Source organism: Epinephelus lanceolatus, chromosome 19 (genome assembly GCF_041903045.1).
Source record: "Epinephelus lanceolatus isolate andai-2023 chromosome 19, ASM4190304v1, whole genome shotgun sequence".
NCBI classification, from domain to species: Eukaryota; Metazoa; Chordata; class Actinopteri; order Perciformes; family Serranidae; genus Epinephelus; species Epinephelus lanceolatus.
In genome coordinates, this window is record NC_135752.1 from 4031855 (window position 1) to 4051510 (window position 19656).

The 19656-nt window shown below is 38.9% G+C and overlaps 1 protein-coding gene across 2 annotated transcripts; it reads left to right on the plus strand.

Annotated features, from left to right (window-relative positions):
- Positions 1-239: 239 nt before the first annotated feature.
- On the plus strand, positions 240-19406 carry pdzph1 (PDZ and pleckstrin homology domains 1). 2 transcript variants are annotated; one of them, XM_033646053.2, is made up of 14 exons: positions 240-791; positions 1161-1216; positions 1679-1767; positions 4026-6320; positions 6427-6576; positions 8706-8867; positions 9072-9173; positions 10141-10251; positions 10594-10772; positions 10891-11048; positions 12646-12688; positions 12902-13088; positions 16548-16683; positions 18426-19406. In XM_033646053.2, exons 3-14 carry the CDS (start codon positions 1707-1709, stop codon positions 18523-18525), a joined length of 3684 nt encoding a protein of 1227 aa, XP_033501944.2. In that variant the 5' UTR covers positions 240-791; positions 1161-1216; positions 1679-1706; the 3' UTR covers positions 18526-19406. The 2 variants fall into 2 exon arrangements, with proteins under 2 accessions (XP_033501944.2, XP_033501945.2); XM_033646054.2 differs by lacking the exon at positions 1161-1216.
- The last annotated feature ends 250 nt before the right edge of the window (positions 19407-19656 follow it).

The following is a 19656-nucleotide window of genomic DNA, read 5'->3' on the forward strand; positions in this document are numbered from 1 at the left end:
AAATCACCTTTAAATCTTTTATACATGGAAACTGGGTAACCAGAGTTTAAACCCAGTGACAACACCCCCCCCCCCCCAGTTAAACGAGACAATACATGATGGAATGGAATTGAAGCACGTATCACAGGGAGAATAACATTTATTTTTAATTTCGGTTGTGAGAAATTTTACATATAAATATATTGCTACATTGCTTATCATTTCCGTAATCAGTAGAGCTACAGTGAAAAGCTGATTTATTGATTTATAGAAAATTCCTTAGAAATGATTTTGATAATAAAATATTTGTTTTAGGATTTTTAAGGAAAATTGGTGTCTGAGGAGGTAATGGAATTGATCCACAGGGTTTGGTGGTTTGATCCCCAACTCCTCCTGTTTTCATATTTAGGTGTCCTAGGGCAGGCCATTACTTTGGCAGCTTTCATTAGCGTAGCATGTGTGAAGGAAAGGCGAGTTGTAAAGCATTTTGGATAGAAGTACTATATAAATGCAATCATCTGAAAATGTTTAAACATACAGGTAGAATATCTTTTGAATTTCATGATTTTCCATACCAGTGGAAAAGCACAGCCACTGAATAAACAAGCCTCACACTGACATCACTGTGGTCCATGGGATTAAACGTAATAAGCTGCTTTACGTTGAGAATAGAAACAATAAGAAGTGGAGCAGTCTGAGACGTGCAGACAATGTGTCTGTGATGTGGAGAAGCAGCAGCAGCTGCTCTGCCTGTCATCTTCCTACCTGACACTTGAATTTTGATAGCACTCATCAGGACTTGACAGCAAAAGGTAAGTCAGCTGTTCATTTGAGTTACTGAAGACGTGTACAAAATATTATCCACCTGGTGCATGTGACCCCCGAGAGAGTCAAGCTTTTTAACATGCACTCTAATAATACAGCTTCTTGCCAGCTCTTTGCTTTGCAAGTTATGCACTGATTGTCTAAATGACTTTTCTTTACATTTTTTTTTTCAAACTTTTATCAAGAATTGAATGTATGCAATGCGCACTTTGTCTCTTGTGATCTGGAAAGCATCTGTGTATCTCATAAAATTGTAGAAATATCAATATTATAAATGTTGTAAATATTTGACATTGAGATATTTTTCAGTTGTACTTATTCATAGACAGTGTTCATTCATAAATCCTTTACTTTAGAGCAGCTGCCTGATCAGGGATCTGTTGGATCTGTTGGCAGGAACAGTAGACTACAGGTGTGTGACTGACATGTTGTGATCAATCGTTTTAATTTGCCTTTGAGTACTTTTAATATTCTCTTTTGAACAGTGCCGTGGTTCAACTTTTGATGTCAACATTTTTGGTGAAATATGTTTTCTGTGTTTCCCAGGAACTGTGCTCATGTCAGTATGAGAATGAGACACTCTATTGACACAGAAGACATAATTTCTCCTTGTTATTATTATTATTTGTACTATTGGTGGTGTTGTCATTGTTATTGACCTAGAAATTGTGGACGTTTTATTTCCCCATATTTACTGGGAAGTCCCAGAAATTCCCTTCCAGCAAGGGTTGAAAATATGTATCCCAAAACAATTTGGCAAATGTGTATTGAAATTTACAGTTAAAATATCAGGATGCAACTTGATATAATAATAACAAAGAAGTAGAAGAAGTAGAAGAAGAAAACTCTTTATTTTCTTTGACTTTTCTTGCAGTTAATGTGAGGCTGTGGTGGACTTCAGAATGAGCAAGAGGGGGAGGAGGAGGAACAGCAAGAGAAGGAAGAGCTCCAGCAGCAGTAAACGTGAGTCAGAGCTTTGAGTCGATGGGAGGGTGGAGTGAGGTTAATCTTGTGCTTAGCTGAGTCACATTTTTTCCACACCTGCACGCAGTTTGCCAAAATTTGGTATTCTTCAGTACAGTACAGGACTGGAGATGGCTAATGGGTTTTATAGATTAGATCTTATAAGGTTAAAAACATGTTAGGCTCCCAGTCGGAGTGATCAGAGCAGGTATTTGGAGCAGTCAGCCAGTGTCATGGCAGAGAGTGCAAATGTTGCCTACACAGATTTGTTTCTTTTCCTCCTGCTCATCAGTCCTTGTTGCTGAGAAACAGACTCATTCATAAAAAAAGCCCTTTTTAAAAAAAACTGAAAAGGCAACACTGCATGTCACTGTGAGAGATGATAAAATGCAGTCAGCAAGGTCGCTTTAAATACAACTGTTAGTCTCATTGGTTTAACTCTGGAACTCATGCCATTTAAAATCAGACTGGGGCTGTTTATAGGGCCTCTTAAAGGCTCATCTTAATTGGCTATATGTCCACAGGTGTTTCTAAAATTTTAGCGTATGCACCTACAGTACAAATCTTTTATAGATGCACCTAAATAACTTTGATGAGCTCAGAGGTTGGAATAGAACTGCAGTTACAATACATTAAAGGGTAACTTTGACCCTATTTTCCTATGTATTTGTGTCTAAGTGACTGATGTGAACAACATGTAAATGGAATGGTAAATGGACCTGCATTTGTACACTGGTAGCCTCGGCCACCATTAAGGTGCCATCTGCTACTAAGTTTTTTACACAACAATGGAAGCATCATCGGGAGCAATTTGGGGCTCAGTATCTTTCGCACGGATACTTAGACGTGCAGACTGGAGGAGCCAGGGATCGAATCACTGAGCCTCCTATTGGTAGACGACCTGCTCTAGCTATGAGCCACACCCACATGTGAGATCCAATTTTAAGAGAGAATGGCTCAATGCCTTCAATATAACTAGATGGAGCAACTGTGCATTATCTCTCTATGTCCATTAAAAGTGTTTTCTTTGACAGAGACAGGCTCAGAATGTTACTATAAGTGTCTGAAGTTTCTATTTACCTTTAGCTTGATTCGGTTTGTTTGATATTGTGTCTAAGTCTTGCTCAAGTCTCGCTCTGAAATCTCAGGTAACTTGTTGCAGGGAGACCATGCTGCTCATAAGTATCTCTATGATTTCTCCTCATGTATAGGATGTGCAAATGGAGCATAAAATTGGTCCTGTAAGTTGTATAGTACCTAAGTATAAATACATTTCTACACCATGCACACACACACACACACACACACACACACACGTTGCACTGATAATGTCAGCTTGTTGATATCACTTATTATACTATTATGAATCAAATGCTAAAAGTGGCAAATCAATCTATATAGATTTTTTTTCATAATCATTGCTGAGTCAGTTGATATTTTGCACCTACTTTACACCTACTTTATTGAGTAATTGTTTTTGCTCTTATCTCACCATGCTTTCTTGTGCATGTTACGCCAGGTCAATGTATGGTAACTTAATTTAATAAAATTACCTCCACTCTGTCTGCATCAGGTATCTCCACTTTTGGAACAGCAGTTTTCTTTAGAAAAATGTGCTCTGTATTTCTTCTCCTCTTTGACTGGCTGGTAGTCATCTTAGATTAGCTGTTCAGCTTAATGGTGATTCATAAAAAGAGAACCAGCTTCGTAGTACTGAAATCCCAGAGTTAACCCTGAAGTTACCTCGCTTACTCCAAATCCTGCTTCGTAGTACAGGCCTCAGATCAAGTAAAAGGTAAAGAGACACTTCAGACGCTTATAATAACAATCTGAGCCTTTTTGTGGCACATATATCCCCTTTTAATGGGTGTACAGTGATGGTGCACAATTGCCCCATCTGGTTACATTGCGGCTGTTGTGCAGCTGCCAGCTGCAGCCCTCTCTCTCAATACTGGACCAACTGCAAAAATTGCTTTTCACATTAGTCACTTACACACAAAAACATGGGAAAATTGGGTCTAGGTTGAAAAATGCTTCCCTTTATGTATTTTGCTTACAATACAATCTGATAAAAATATTTGATTGTGTTGAGTAAAATCAAATGATGAGTGGGCGATATAGCTAAAACCTGATGTTAATGTTGCAATATGAATGTATTTTGTGATCCGTGTGAAAAAAATCTTTTTACATAATTTTATAGTCCATACATTATTTTGATATACTTTTTCTTGGGTGTTTTTTTGTTTTTTTACTTTCAGAGAGCGTCTCACCATACATCTTTCAAAAGCATAACAAAAGTAACAGTGTCAGCTACAGAGATGACATTGTTGAAAAGGGTGAGGCAGACTCTTTTCGAAAGGAAAATGTCCAGTCAGGATCTGAAGATGAGGAAAAATATAACAATGCTCCACCTACGGAGAAAAGATTTAAACAGGATTATCATGTGAATCCATTTCCAAACCAACGGAGTATTTATACCAAAACAACAGAGGACAAGGAGAAAGGAGTGAGGATAGTGACGTCGGTGTCTGTTAATGACATGGAAGATTCATCACCAAAGTTCGTGTTTCAGCAGTCACATGAACCTTTAGCTGAAAATATAACCCACTTATCAACACCAGTGACTAACATCATGAATATTAACTGCACCGGGTCACATGTGAAAGTCGAAATTCAAGAATTTTTACAGCTGAATACTTCCGGCGTCAAGACCACGTTTATTTTCATGAATGAAAAGGGTGACTGTGCTGGAACATTTTTAAAGAGCAAATGTGAGAGGACGTGGATACCAAACAATGAGTCATCTGAGCAGCCGTCACACAATGTGACTAATCATGATGGCAATCAAAACACAAATTACACATTTACCTTTGGCAGCATGAGTGAACAGAGAGAGGCTCATAGTGATTTAGAATCTGTCAGTCCAGCAAACATATGGGACAATCCGAACTACTCTCAATACTGCAGTGATCACAAACAACTAATATCAACTGACTTTATGTTGGCAAATCATCCATCAAGCCCATCACCGATGTTTAATATCAAAACTCAAGGAAAGAGGAAATATTTCCACACCAGCATGAGTAGTGATCAGTTCTGGGACATTCCTCCACCCCGAGAGTTTGCAGACTCTAAATGTAACACTTTAGAGGACCTAACACGGGACCTAGCTTCCTGTAAGATTGGCGCATGTAGTCATGCTGACAAAGTGAACATGACCCATCATGAAGAATCTGGATGCCCATTTTCTGTGGAAGCAGAGGAAAGAGCAGATCTGGCTCCTTTGTTCGATCAGTTATCAGAATCTGCCAACTACAGGTCCACGCTCATGAGGCCCTCTGTGTCTACCAGCAGGTCCAGCTTCACCAAAGATTTCATCAACTGTCAAAAGAGAAAATCATGGATTAGAAACAACAGCATTGCCACCGTGGAGCACAGAGCATGTTTGTTACCAAAGAAAAGACGCCAAACATTTCCCGGGATGTCAGATGATCTGGGAGTGATGCAAGAAGATCTTCTGTTGCCCTACACTGAATCCTTTTCTTCTTTGATCATGTGCTCACTTCCTCTCCAGAATGAGAGGATGGGAGGGATCCACCAGGTCACTGACAGGTTCTCTGCATTCAGAGAAGGAAATTATGATTCTTCACAAACCAAGCGGAGTTCTAAACCTGTCTCAGAAATCCAAAATAGCCATGACGGCAAGCAGTCATTGCTCAGTGAATTCTACTTGACCAGCTCTGAGGACAATCCTGACGATGTGTTCACTGTCAATGAACAATGTCGAAGACGAAGCAGCATCGGATGCCGTTGTAAAGAGCTCAGATTACAGGACATAGATTTAAAGCAGAGCCTTTGCAGGGACATGGGAAGTCTGGACACTGAAGATTTTGGATATAAAGTTGATCAAAGTGAAATAGCAGACAGTGGATTTGACCAAGAAATGGGGGAAACAGAATATCACAGCCCAAAGCCCCTTAGAGAGAAGCTCAGGCGAAGAGCCCTTGCTATACAAATCACCCCTCCGTCCTGCAGTGGCTCAGAGGAACACATGCTACAGAGCCATCCTGAAACATCACTCCACAACATTGAGGTCCAAAATGAAAGCCAACAGGACTCTGTCTCACCCAAACATAATAAGTCCTCGGTCATGACAATAACTGTTGGTGCACTTGAGCCAAGATCCCTGCAGATGGACTCAAGCTCATCACTGGGTAGTTGTACGGAAAAACATCTTACTACTGCTTCAGAAGAGCCCTGCATGTCCCCTTCGCAGGATGTAAATGGTAATCCATTAAATACAGAGGAGGGTACAGATCAGACTGAACCCAAGCCATGTGGTGAAAAAACAGGAAATGCCAGCTCTTCTCAGTCACTAATGTTTGAGCAGAAAAATGATCTGCAACTGGACACAGCAAGAACAGATACAGAGGGTTCAGACAAACCTGCAGTCACAGCATCGTGTCCTGCCAAAGGTTCTACAGACACTGAACTCCATGCAAAAGAGCAGCTCTGTAAAACGGACAAGGCAGATAAACAGATTGTATCCAGATGTAAGTTACAATTGTGTTTGTGCTTTGAAGTAAATATTGAACAAATCATTTCAGTTCAATATTTATATAAAACTCACCCATTGGGACCATTAATCATCATTTCCAGCTTCCTTAGAGGCCAAAGAGCATCTGAAACCTGTGACAGACAGCAGTGGTACTGACCATTGGGCCAAGAGGCGAAAGCTCTTCAAGGAGAGCAAGCAGTGGAGCTCTGCTGGAGGAAGCTCAGTCACAAGTGACATCACAGAGGAATCAGGTAACTTCATGGCTAAGCTTGGACATATCTCCAAGAGCCTGTTAACCGTAACACTTAAGTTAGTGTCCCAGGCTATTATTTGCTTAAATCACTGAACTCAGCAGACTTATATTTGGGACAGGTGTCTATATGGGATGGGCTTTTAATTCCTTTTACATAAAACTGTTGCTCAGCAAAGATAGAAAATACGATCAACTTGTTCATTTGAGCCAGTATGAATAATACTTGGATAAAAATCCGGCCATTCTTTTGATTTAGCTCAGACAGACAGGGCATCAGAGAGCATTATGGCACCTAGCAAACTGACACAACACTACTTTATTCTGTTAAAACAATATTCATAACTTGGATTGATTTTTATGAGAAAACCCCTTTAATTCTATTGATTGGTGGACCCTTACAGACTAAAGGAACTTACCGAGTAAGTAAGGAATGGATTCATATTCTGACTTTATGACAGTTTCACAGGAAGGGAGTCACCACTTGTTTTTTTGTCATGCCAGTAAATCTGAATGAATTATGAGCTTTTCTGGTGCTCATAGTTTCAGTTAAATGAACTGAGCGATTTAATTGTGGAGAATCTAATCAATCAATTTTATTCATAAAGCCCAATACCACAAATCACAATTTGCCTCATGGGGCTTTACAGCATACAACATCCCTCTGTCCTTTGGACCATCACAGTGGATAAGGAAACTCCCCCAAAAAAACCCTTTCACAGGGAAAAAAAAACGGTAGAAACCTCAGGAAGAGCAACTGAGGAGGGATCCCTCTTCCAGGACGGACAGACATGCAATAGATGTCGTACAGAACAGATCAACACAATAAATTTACAGTATTCCATATGACAAAATGATACATAAAGAGAGACAGAGAGAGAGAGAGAGAGAGAGAGATGCAGGACAGACAGTAATGATAATAACTTACAATAACATTAAGTAATGATATCATAATAATAATTATGGCTATTGTGGTACAATATGTTGAAAGTATATATTAATATATGATAGTAATGATCATATGTGTATATTAACAGTAGAAGTATGACTAATAATAACAGCAACAGCAGGAGGCATCAGGCAGGACCATCACGACACAATCACGTCACACAATCAAGGCGTAGCTGCGATACGAGGTAACCTGCCAGACAGTGGAGCACAAAGGCTCCGGAGAAGAAGCTGAGTTAGTGACATGCAGTATGGCCGAGTTAGAGAGATGCAGTAACAGGACATGAGTGTTAGCAAAGGAGAGAGAGAAAATCTAACTGAGCTAACAATGCGTAGCATCTCCATATTGACAAAAAATGAAACATTATACTTATATGTGTGATATAAGCAACTAACTGATGTTAGCTCAAGTTGGTAGTCAACAACCTGGTTTCATACATCCAAAGAACTTCTATAAAAATGAACTGCTTGGCAGCCAGACCAGGCATCTAATTGAGACGGGTCATTATTTTTCAAAATGTGTTGCCACACCCGGCTAGTAAAAGGGACGGGGCGTTTAATTGGGACTAGACTATTAATTGAAGTCTTGGACTAAAATGTGTTTTACCACAACATTCACTGTAACCTATTAGAACCATTGTGAAATACATAAACAGCAATTACTACGTAATGGGTAACATGAATGATTAAGAATACATTTAAACAGTTTTTTGGCCTTATGGCCTTAAACACATTGTCTCATGGCATGCTGGGAAACTCCACCCATTTAGCCCTAACATGCCACAATATGTTATTTTCACAATATTGATAGTGTCGTTTTTTTTTTGTTTTTTTTTTATTGGCCTTAAACTAATTAGACAAAATCAGCTTTATAAATTTTAATCCCATGAACTCAAAACACAAAAAATGTTGTAAACATAAAGACATCATGTCAAGCACACACGAGATATGTTTCTGTGCCAAATGACATAAAGTTTTTATGTCATTTTGACAATCCGGGGCATTTGTGCAGACTTGACATTAAAATTTTGTGTCATGGGTGGATCATGCTTATTGTCAAATCATCATGCTCATCATGCTTATTGTCAAATCCTTAGCAAATTAACCATGGATCAGAATCATTATTTATCATTTTGCACCTGTACTTATCTATTGGTTTGTACTCTCCAATATTTTTTCTAGTATCAGAGGACACCCGTTCTATGGACGTGACAATTCAAGACAATGATGGAAGGGGCTTCTATACAGAGACTTTCCACTCTTCAGCATGGATTTACCAAGGAGATGATGTCGACTCAGAGGCCATTCCTCCCAGCCTCAACACCAGAACTCGAGCTGTCTCAAGTAAGCTGGAGAATATGATTTAACAAGAAAACTGACTTCATTAAGCTTATAGGCATGGGGAAAATTAATTTGATATTAAATCACAGTTAGAAGTTCTTTGATGGAAATTTAAACTCCATGCAGTGGCAATATTGTACACTGAACTAAGGCAGTGAATACATAAGTATCATCCCACACGGATTTAAACTTTCTCCTCCTTTTCAGTTCGTGAGAGGACTGTCAAGATAAGCAAAGGGACAGGAGAGTATCCATGGGGCTTTCGGATACAGTTTTCCAAACCCATTGTGGTTACAGAGGTCGACACAAGTAAGTGAATTCCTAGCTTCATGTCCAGTCATGTCCCCTGTAAAACCAAAAGCCAATATTGTTTCAACATAATGTTACATAACTTCTGTACCTACATTCCATGCAAAATCAAAAATCGCCACTGATATAACATTACATAATTAACATACTTAACCATAACAAACATACTTATTCTAACCCAAAACATGATGTTTTTTCTAAATCCAAACAAGTAGTTTTGCTGCCTAAACCTTATTACAACTCTTTCACAAGATTGACCACATGTTACAAGGTGTTTCAGCTGTGCATCACACAGAGATGCTGAATAGTGCCCTGTGCATCGCTATCAGATGCTAAGGGTTGGACAAAGTGTTGGTATTTGAGAACAGAGGCCTGTACTACGAAGCCACTTCAACTTACCCAGGATATCTTTTTGTAATTTGGCTTGACTAACCCATCACATTGGCTGTTTGGATAACTACAAAGCTGGTTATCAACTAGTTCAGTCAACTCTGGGTTTTCCTACCCAGTCACAAGCGTGTTCATGTGAAAGAGATGGGGGTGTTAATTACCAGTGAAATTAGTGGCACATCTTACCCACACTGTTACTGTGAAAATGGTGAGGTCTGACCATTTTTACAAAAACTGTGTGGGTGGGGGTGAGTTGAAATGTGTTTTAATGATACCAATACATTTATTTAACATGTAATTAAATATAACTTGGATTGCCAGTGATTTAAGTCAGTCAGTAAATTGTTTAATTGCATGACCTCCCTGCAGGGCTGCAGGGCTGCAGGGCCAGGGTTATCTGTATTGACCCCCCCCCCCCCCCCCCCCCCCGATGGCGGGGCTGGTAGATACATATTTACACCAGTGTTCTACCTAACCTGCGTGTCTTTAGAGAGGCCTCATCTCACCACTGGGTTTTGGACTTGGCAAGTTTTTGTGTTTGTTCCGTAAGCTAAATGTTTAATTTGTGTTGTTTCAGATGGGGCTGCTGAGGAAGCGGGGTTGATGGTAGGAGACTATGTTCTTGCTGTCAATGGAACTGATGTCACCAGCATTCCCCATTCTGAGGCTGCTGATTTGGCCAGGCAAGGTACGCTGTTCCCAGGCCTGATAATCACGCTGCACACTTGTCGCACAGATTCAGAAAGCACTTGATGCACAGGACTTTTATGTAGAGCACACACAAATGTTTCAGCACTCTGAGACTATCAGAAAGCTTGGTTAAGGTTAGGAACATGTAGTGGGAGTTTGGGGTGACATATCTACTCTGACTTTTAATTCTGTTTTAAATGACTTTTGGAGGTTTTGACATTTTTACCAAATTAAAATAGTGACTGGTTAAGTAGAGAATCGAAATACTTAAATGGACATTAATTATATACAACATAACAAATAACACTATAATTATATTATAATGTTGTTGACATTGTAGGTCCAGATGTTCTAACGTTGACCATTGGGTCAGACATTGCTCGTGCTCCTAACATCCCAAGACCAGCATGTCGTGGTTATCTTCACAAGCGTACCCAGTCTGGTCTGATTAAAGGCTGGAGGAAGAGGTGGTTCGTACTCACACATGACTGCTGCCTTTACTACTACAGACACAAACGGGTGAGCAGGGAGCAATCATCATCATTATGTAGTCTAGTTTCTGAAAACAACATTCCACACACAAATAAAAAAAAGAAACAAGAAGTGCCCTTTTGACATTACTTCATGTTCATGACAGGATGAAGGCAAGAGGCGAGCTCTGTCAGCAGTCAAACTGGAAGGGGCTGAGGTGGGACCAGATATTTCCCTGGGAAAGCCATTTGTGTTCAAGTGTCGCCCTCAGTCCGGTAACCGAGTGTACTTCTTCTGTGCCACTTCCAACCAGGAGGTGAAAAGGTACAGTACAGAACTTCTGAACTCTCTAAAACAAAGACCATTTCAAAAACCTCATAGAAATCCAACGGCCCACCCATGGGCCCTCGTAAGGTTTTATTTGATGATTATGACACTGCTGTATTTATTGTTGTTTAAATGGTTTGCTTATATGACTTTTTGTAAAGCTATGCTCCTTGTTGTTTAATCAATGCAGACCGTTCAAAGATACAACCACCACAGCAGGTTTAATAAATGCTTCTGTCAGACAAACAAAAAACAATTTTACAGTTATAACTCACCTTAGAACCTTTAGAATAATCCACAAATCCATATTATGCCAACAAAAATACTACTCATACAGTCTTTATACACTCCCAAAGGTCCAGATGATCTAAAACCAGCAGAATATTTAGTCCAAAAACATTATTACATCCATGGATGTCCTTCACATATTATCCATAATGTTTTCATTCATTCATTTCCATAACTGGGGGGCTGGAGCATATCCCAGCTGACACTGGGCAAGAAGCAGGGTCAGGACAGGTTGCCAGATATTGCAGGGCTAACACATAGGAACAGACAACCATTCAAACTCACATTCACACCTACAGCCAATTTAGAGTCACCAGTTAACCTAACCTGCATGTCTTTGGACTGTGGGAGGAAGCCGGAGTATCTGGAGAAAACTCACACTGACACGGGGTGAACAGGGAAGCTCCCCACAGAAGGGCTTCCGCACCCTGGGTTTGAACCCCCCACCCTGGGTACAAACCAGGAACCCTCATGCTGTGAGGCGACAATGCTAACCACTGCACCACTGTGTATTTAGTATAATACGGTAACATAATAGTTTTGAATATGGTAGACACAAAATAAATGTGTCACATATGTCAACTTCTTGGTATCAAAATGGTGGCTGAACTCTGGCCTTTTAATTGACACTTCCTTACATTCATACTGAAAATGTAGGCCTCAATAGGCAATGAGGGCATTATAGACTATCATAAATGTACAGAAATGATAAACAAATGGCTCCTCTGTTTTCTTAAAAAAAACACTCTTTCTTATCAATGTAGGTTTTCTAGAACTGTTTTATGTACAGTAAGCTCCTAAACAGACATTTCTGTCTTTGCTGACTTGTTTTCGCTCTTAATCACATATGGTGAAAAATGTCTGTTTTCTGTGATATTGTTATCTACTTTGCATTTGGACCATGTGAGGCTTGGTGATATGGCTCCATTGTATTTTATAGCAAATCAGCTAATACCTCCCTGTTCTAGTCATCTGCAAAATCGTTTTTCAAGAAAATACTCAGGCGAATTTTACAGGACCTGTTCTTATACGTATCTTACATTTTACACTAAATCTGAATGGAAATGTTTAAATAAAGAAAAGAAATAAAGAAATCATAATAACACTGACATATTTAAATATTATAAGGAGGTTGTCATGCCTGGTTAAATTGGGAATGTTTTCACCAGGAGGTGCAATATTATAGAATTTAGATTTTTTTTTTTTTTTTGTGGGTGCCGGGTTTTCAAACAGTGATTTAATTTTAAAAAATGTCGCAGGTATGGATTTTTCATTCATTTTTTAAGATCAATCTTTGTGATTTTAGGTGGCTAGAGGCTATGGAGAAAGCTATTCATCCCATCACACAGGTAACATCTAAATCTGTCATAAATCGAATGGCCCTTGCTATAGCAAAAAAATAAATAAATTAAAAAGCAAAAAGTATGTTGTTGTGACAATATTTATCACAGAGGTGAATTAGAATGAATGAATGTGTCTGGCTGTCACTCACACTGGCTTATCACTAATATATTTAGCCCTGAGGCTTACACTAATCTCCTCAATTACCTCTCATGTTTCAGAACCACGTGTGGGTGGACGTCACCAGACACAACTCTAATCTGCCCCCGCTGGCTGTGAAAAACCCTGAGTGTCTCGGATTGCTTCATAAAATGGACAAAAGCAAGGACATGTGGGTACAGCACTATTGCATTCTGAAGGATGGCTGCCTCTCCTTCTACAGTGGTATCCGCGCAACTCATGCACATGGTATGAATACATGTCATGTTTTAGTGCTGGCATGCAATGTGGTGGCATTTTTGTGGGTGTGCAGAATCTAAAATAAAACTATGGAACATGAGGGCATTCACATTTACATATCTTTAATGGCAATTCTGGGATGAAAACCATCTTCCTTTTATATCCTTGTTAGCAGTTTAAGTTATATAGTATGATTATTTAGTATCATAGAAATGTACTATCTATTTAGCATGTATTAAGTCTCCTGAATGACAGTGGTTTATTAGTTGTGGGATTTTAAAATAAACATTGGCAAGATTTTAAAATGGTTACAATTGATGTCTTATCAAACAGTGGCCTATTTACACATCTATCAGATACTGAGATGTTGTTTGGAGCTGTGTTTTTGTCCACCTGTTGAATTTTTGGTCCAATATTAACTCCCCTTTTAGCTCTGGCTTGGTCTCCATCAACTCCTGAGAAAATATCTGCTGTTAAGTGTTCCACTTTCTGCACCAGCTAGTTGCTGACCTTGTCTGTTTGGTAATGTATAGTGTACAGTGGGCTTATTACGAGCAAAAACCTCCACGGTTGAAAAATGAAACCAATGCAGTGGTGCCAAAAAAAACCCCTGCAGCTCCATAAATGTACACTTGAGGGTGGCTCCAAGAGCGAGTGAATCCCCAAATGCTGAACTTCACAGCAAATGCCCAACTTTACAGCAGAAATAAACATGTGCACAGCCTGGTACAGAAATGGGTTTAGTGTCTATGGGTAATTTCAACATTCATGACAACTGTACAGGTGGTGAATTTTTTTTATAACTCACCCATTTACATTTAATTAAGGCTTAAAGTTGTGCATAATAAAGGGCGTGGTCACTTTGAGTCACAGACTGTCTCCCATGTGTCACCACAGCTAATTCATTCAAGTCAGACCCACACAGGTTATGCAGACTGTATCTGTCAATGTGAGATAATGTAGTCTGCATCAGAAGTTACAGATCCACTAACACAGGAGACAAATGTGACTGGTTGTTAGCATTTCCTCACATACAAACACATTGCTATCATGACTTTTCTGACTTCTCTGTGTCTTCAACTAAGAGTGTGTGAGCATTTTGTTGCTGGATCCCAATTTAATCTGCTTTATAAAAAATATGCCCTGGCTTATTATAGCCAAAAATCTTTAATTTCAGTGACAAATATAGGGGTAAAAAGATTTTTGCTTTGGCTTTACCACTGTGAAACAGTCTCATACTATTCAGTTAGAGGCTCCATTACATAGAGTGCTGGGCAATTAATTCCAACCCAATCACCAGAAGAAAATGTTGGAATTGTACATTTCTGCAATCCACGGATGCGTTACATTTGTACATTATTATGTGTGCTTCCAAGTGCCTGGAAAACTGCAATAATTATATCAGTGTTTAAATCAGGTGATCATATGGTCATTAGTTATTACAGACCCATTAGCATACTTCCAGCAGTCAAGAACTGCAAATAAATGGATCAAAGTTTAATTTTTCTCCTACTGCCATTAAATGGATAAAATTATATCTTACAGACAGAAAACAATGTGTTCAGATTACCTCTCAAGTGGCTGACAATCATGTTGGTGAACCTCAAGGTTCAACTTTGGGTCCTCTGTTAGTTTGTTTATTAATGACCTACCTGAAGCTTGTCCACCTGTAACTTGTCAGATGTATGCGGACGACACCTCATATTTACATAAAAAAAACACAGAGCAAGCAGCAGAACAGCTATCTGCTTCAATGGTCAATATTTCTTTTTTTTTTTTTAAGATTTTTTTAGGGCATTTTGCCTTTAATGGACAAGACAGGTAAGTTTGAAAGAGGCAGAGAGAGGGGGGATGACATGCAGCAAAGGGCCACAGGCTGGACTCGAACCCAGGCCGCTGTGGCAGCAGCTTTGTACATAGGGTGCCTGCTCTACCCACTAATCCACCGACGCCCCAGTGGTCAATATTTCTAATTGGTTAACAAGCTCTTGTTTACAGTAAAACACTATGTATGTTTTTCCTCAGAGTTTGTAAATAGAGATCCAGATCCAGACGTTACAGTAGCAGAGAAGAAGATTATCGGTAGTACATGAGTTTTAAGGCATAGGGATAGATTCGCAGCTGACATTCAAAAGACAAGTCAAAAAAAGTGGTGAACAGACTAAAATTGAATTTGGCAAATTTTAGACACATCAGGACCAACCTAACGACAGAGGCCTCAAAGTTGTCCTTCAATGCTATGATTTTTTCACACATGAACTACTGTCTGACCAGCTGGACTCAAACAGGCAAAACTGCACTAAAACCAGTAGTAAGACTGTACAAACAGGTATTAAAAGCATTGGATTAACAGTCAAATTCATATCATCATTTCAAAATTTTAACAAAATATGATTTTTCAAATTTGCAGATGTTTTACTTGTATATAAAATTCTTCATGGCCTGGCTCCCCCTTTACTCAATGCATTAATTAAACAAAATCTACCAGATCTACCTCCAGGGGGGATTGTAAAATACCACACAGAAAGAGCAGCTTTGGACAGTCAGCCTTTTCCAACTGGGCAGAACGCACCTGGAACACTATACTCATAGAAATCAGGAACATCACAACTCTTAACTTATTCTCCAAAATAATAAAAGGATGGTTGGTGGACAATCAAACATGTTGTCATGATCTGAATACGTTTTAAGTCCTCCTTTCATTACTGTATGTTGGGGCTTATGTGCTTTTGTATGGTATTTTTTCCTTAATGTGCTTTGGTTTTATGGTGATATCACTGTCTTGCTAATGCTGTTGTCCTTGTTCTTTGCTTTGCTTTGTGATTCTTTGTGATTGTTTGTGGCTATGTGTTTTGGTCTATGTTGTGTTTTATGTTGTACTTTTGTATAGTACGTTCTTAATATTTTTGGTTATATGGTTATGTCATTGTTTTAATAATAGTGCTTATGTGTTGTTGTTTTTGCCTTTATGCCTTGTTATGTGCTTTTTTTATGTTTTTTTGCTTGCTCTGTGCTCATGTGCCCTCAGTCCACTTTTATCTGTGCTCATGTGTGCAAATTAGCCTGTATGGCTAAATCTGGCACATTTACATGACTTAAGTGGTCATGTTCATTGATGTGCACTGTCCCTTTCTAAATAAAATAAACATAAACATAAACATAAACAGCACTGTGATTAACATGTGGTTAGGTTTAGGCACAAAAACTACTTGGTTATGGTTAGGAAAAGATTATGTTTTAGCATAAAATACCCATTTTATGTTTGTTTTTTTTACCATTCTATGTAAAAAACAAAACAAAAAAACTTTACTTATAATGTTACTGAGTGCACTTGTGTCACATCAATCTTTTTCTAGACTTGTTTTTATATATGTGACCACTGTTTTCTCAGACATTGGTGAAGGAAATGTTAAACCCTGAACAGACAGTTATACTGATCACATCATCACACATCCTTTGTGTCGTCAGGTGGGATCTACCTCCAGGGGTACATGGTGCGAGAGCAGCCCTATGGATCCAAGAAATCCACCATTGAGCTGAAACCTCCTTCTGATGAGTTCAAGACTTTCCACCTCTGTGCTGAAAATCCTAATGAGAACAAACGGTAAGGAGCTGACTGGTTTTCATTCAGAAATTTTTCTCTAGAAGAACCTCAGTTATTAAGAATTTATGAGACTTTGGTGCAAGATTTTTCTTTGAATTTCCATTGTATTTTACAAAATGAGACATAAGCCAGATGATGGTTCACAACTATACAACAACTTCATTATAGTTCTTCATCTTTCTATAATCGATTTATTGTGCTAATCCACCTCCACAGTGATAAATACTTGGTTAATGTTAGGGAAAGATGACAGTCTTGGATAAATATCAAAAAAGTCACGAAGTCCTTCTCTTTGTATACCCACCATCTATTCTGATCACCTCCAAGTCAGATGTGGCTCAGGATGTAGAACAGGTCATCCAGTAACTGGAAGACCTGCAGTTTGATCCCCAGCTCCTCCAGTCTGCTTACCAAAGTGTCCTTGAGCAAAATAGTCAACCCCAAATTGGTGTGTGAATATGTATAAATGTTAAACTGAGGAGCAGCTGACACATTGTATAGACTCAGCCACCTGTGTATGAATATGTCTGTAAATGTGGCATGTAGTGAACAAGTGCTTTGAGTGGTTGGCAAAGTCCATTTCAACTTCACAATTTGGGCTGTATAAGAAGGTAACACTACCTGCTCTAAAAAAACAGTACTAATGAACATAATCCAGGGGGCTGTTTCCATTAAAATGTAAGTGGCAAAACAAATTAATAGTATATAAACATAATTTCTGGGAGATAGGGTTTTACCACTTCTCCCTCAAAGTTTGTAACACAATGGAAATAAAATGTCAACCTGGCACACTGGCTGCAAATTATATTTTAGACTGGACATTAAATCTCTGAGTGTAAAATTACCAGTTTTAGATTTAGATATTTTATTTAAGTTCTTGTATTGCTGCTTGTGCACAAATATGGTCACTTCAGGCTCCAAAAAACCAAGATGGCGAAGGCTGAAATGGCAAACTCAAGGCCTTAAAACAGGAGTCCACAAACCAGTGGGTGATAGTACGATAGCTACATCCATTATTTTTACAGTCTATGATTTTAGTCACCTGGAAAAAATCAATATCAGTCTCAGTGGAGTTATATTGAGAATATTTTCACCACTTTACCTTGATGCAGACTGCCCCTTTTCTTTGGGACTATTTTTGCATACTTGCTTCTATTTTCCCATGGATAAGTGCAACTGTGCTGCACACTGTATCATGCTGCAGAAAAGTAGTGATATGACAGCGATGATGAAATGCCGTTCAGTGTGTAGACCTGAGGATAACTTTATACATAAAAGGAACTTTTATGCAGAGAGAGAACGAACAGGCTGAAAGAAAGAAATACTTAGGAAAGGGCTGTCTGACGGCAAGATAAAATGGTAAAATATTCTCAATATAGCGTACAATTAAACTGATATGGATTATTTTAGGTGGGACTTTTTGAAGAGGCTAAAATACATTATTACTGACCCCATCCACAGCAGTACATAACTGCAACTTTCATGGTACTACTCCTGTCTGCCTCTCCAAACTGGGAGCATGCTGACTGATATCTACTGTAAGTCATACACTAACCATGGATTAGTACGTCAGACAACCTTACTTCAAAAAAATCCAAATTATCCCTTCAAAGGACAATCCACTGTGCCTTCTGAGCCACAGCTGCCCATTACTAGGTGTGTAATAGAGAGTGGGGAAAAAACCCAGTTGAGGACATTCAGAACAGGTGTTGTCATGTTAATGTTTCTCATGTTCTTTACAGGTGGATCATAGCTCTCAGAGCTTCAGTAAAGAAGTGGCTGCCTTTGCATCAGGCCCTTCAGGACTATGTGAACCAGCCATCAGAAGAGACCAGAATGTGAGACACAGCATAAACAGTGATATCCGTCTGACTGACATCCGTCTGACTCAGCCTGTGGACTGCTTGATGAGCCTCCTGCTTGCACATTACTGCACTTTGTTCCCTGTGCTGTCCCTTTTGTTTTGGAGGATAACTTCACTCAGCTGGAGAGAATCAGGCCACAATTAGTAGTGCCCTCAGTCTATGCAGCCTCATTTACATATAGATCTACTGCAAATGGCAAAGTGCAAAAGCAAATGTGAGGGACGAGCACAAAAACTAAAAACACAACTTTATATTTTGCACGTCATTCCTCTTTAAATTTTTCCTTTATTTTTCTACCTTTGGTCATACAGTTTTTCTTTATTTAACCTCTTCTATTTAAATGTACAATTGGAACATTTCCATTTGTACATATATCTATGACCTAATGATTCTTAGATCAAACATAGTTTACCATTTTGTCTGTTCTTTCCTTTTTTTTTCTTTGAGAAATCATCCTCCACATTTTCAGCATCCCTGTGTCTAATGGCAGCACTTGCTAGCACTTTACCTAAGCAGGCAGATGGTTATGGACTGTTTGAGACATCTGGATTGTGCCATAAGGCTTTCAAAATAGACATGCAAGCCCAGTGAAAAATACTTAAGACATATCAGTTCAAAGGGCTTCACTCATAGTGTTGGGAATTTCCAAAATTCTCTAGAGGTTTCAGTTTGTGATATAAAATACTGACATTTCTGTGCTTTTATACTGAATCTGTGTGACTGTGTTTTGTTTTTACTGCTACATTGTAAACTGTTAAAATATAGATGTGCTCTCATACTTTTGATACAGCTGTTACTCACCGCGTAACAGATAGCAATGCATTCATTTGTTAGCCAAATAAATTATATGATCAAATCCTTCTGAGTCTTTGTCTGCTACTTAAAGAGGAGCATTTCACCTGCAAAATGACCATTTGTTAATCAGTTACCGCATTACCTTGAATTTGTGAAGAAAATATTATCACATGCCTCCATGGTGAACAGAAAATCCCAAAAGTTGAACATTCTTTATGAATGCAAGTAAAGGGGGACCACATTTAGCAACAGCAAAACTATATCAAAACATCAATTTAATCCGTCACAAAACTTGTTTAGTGTAATCTATGTC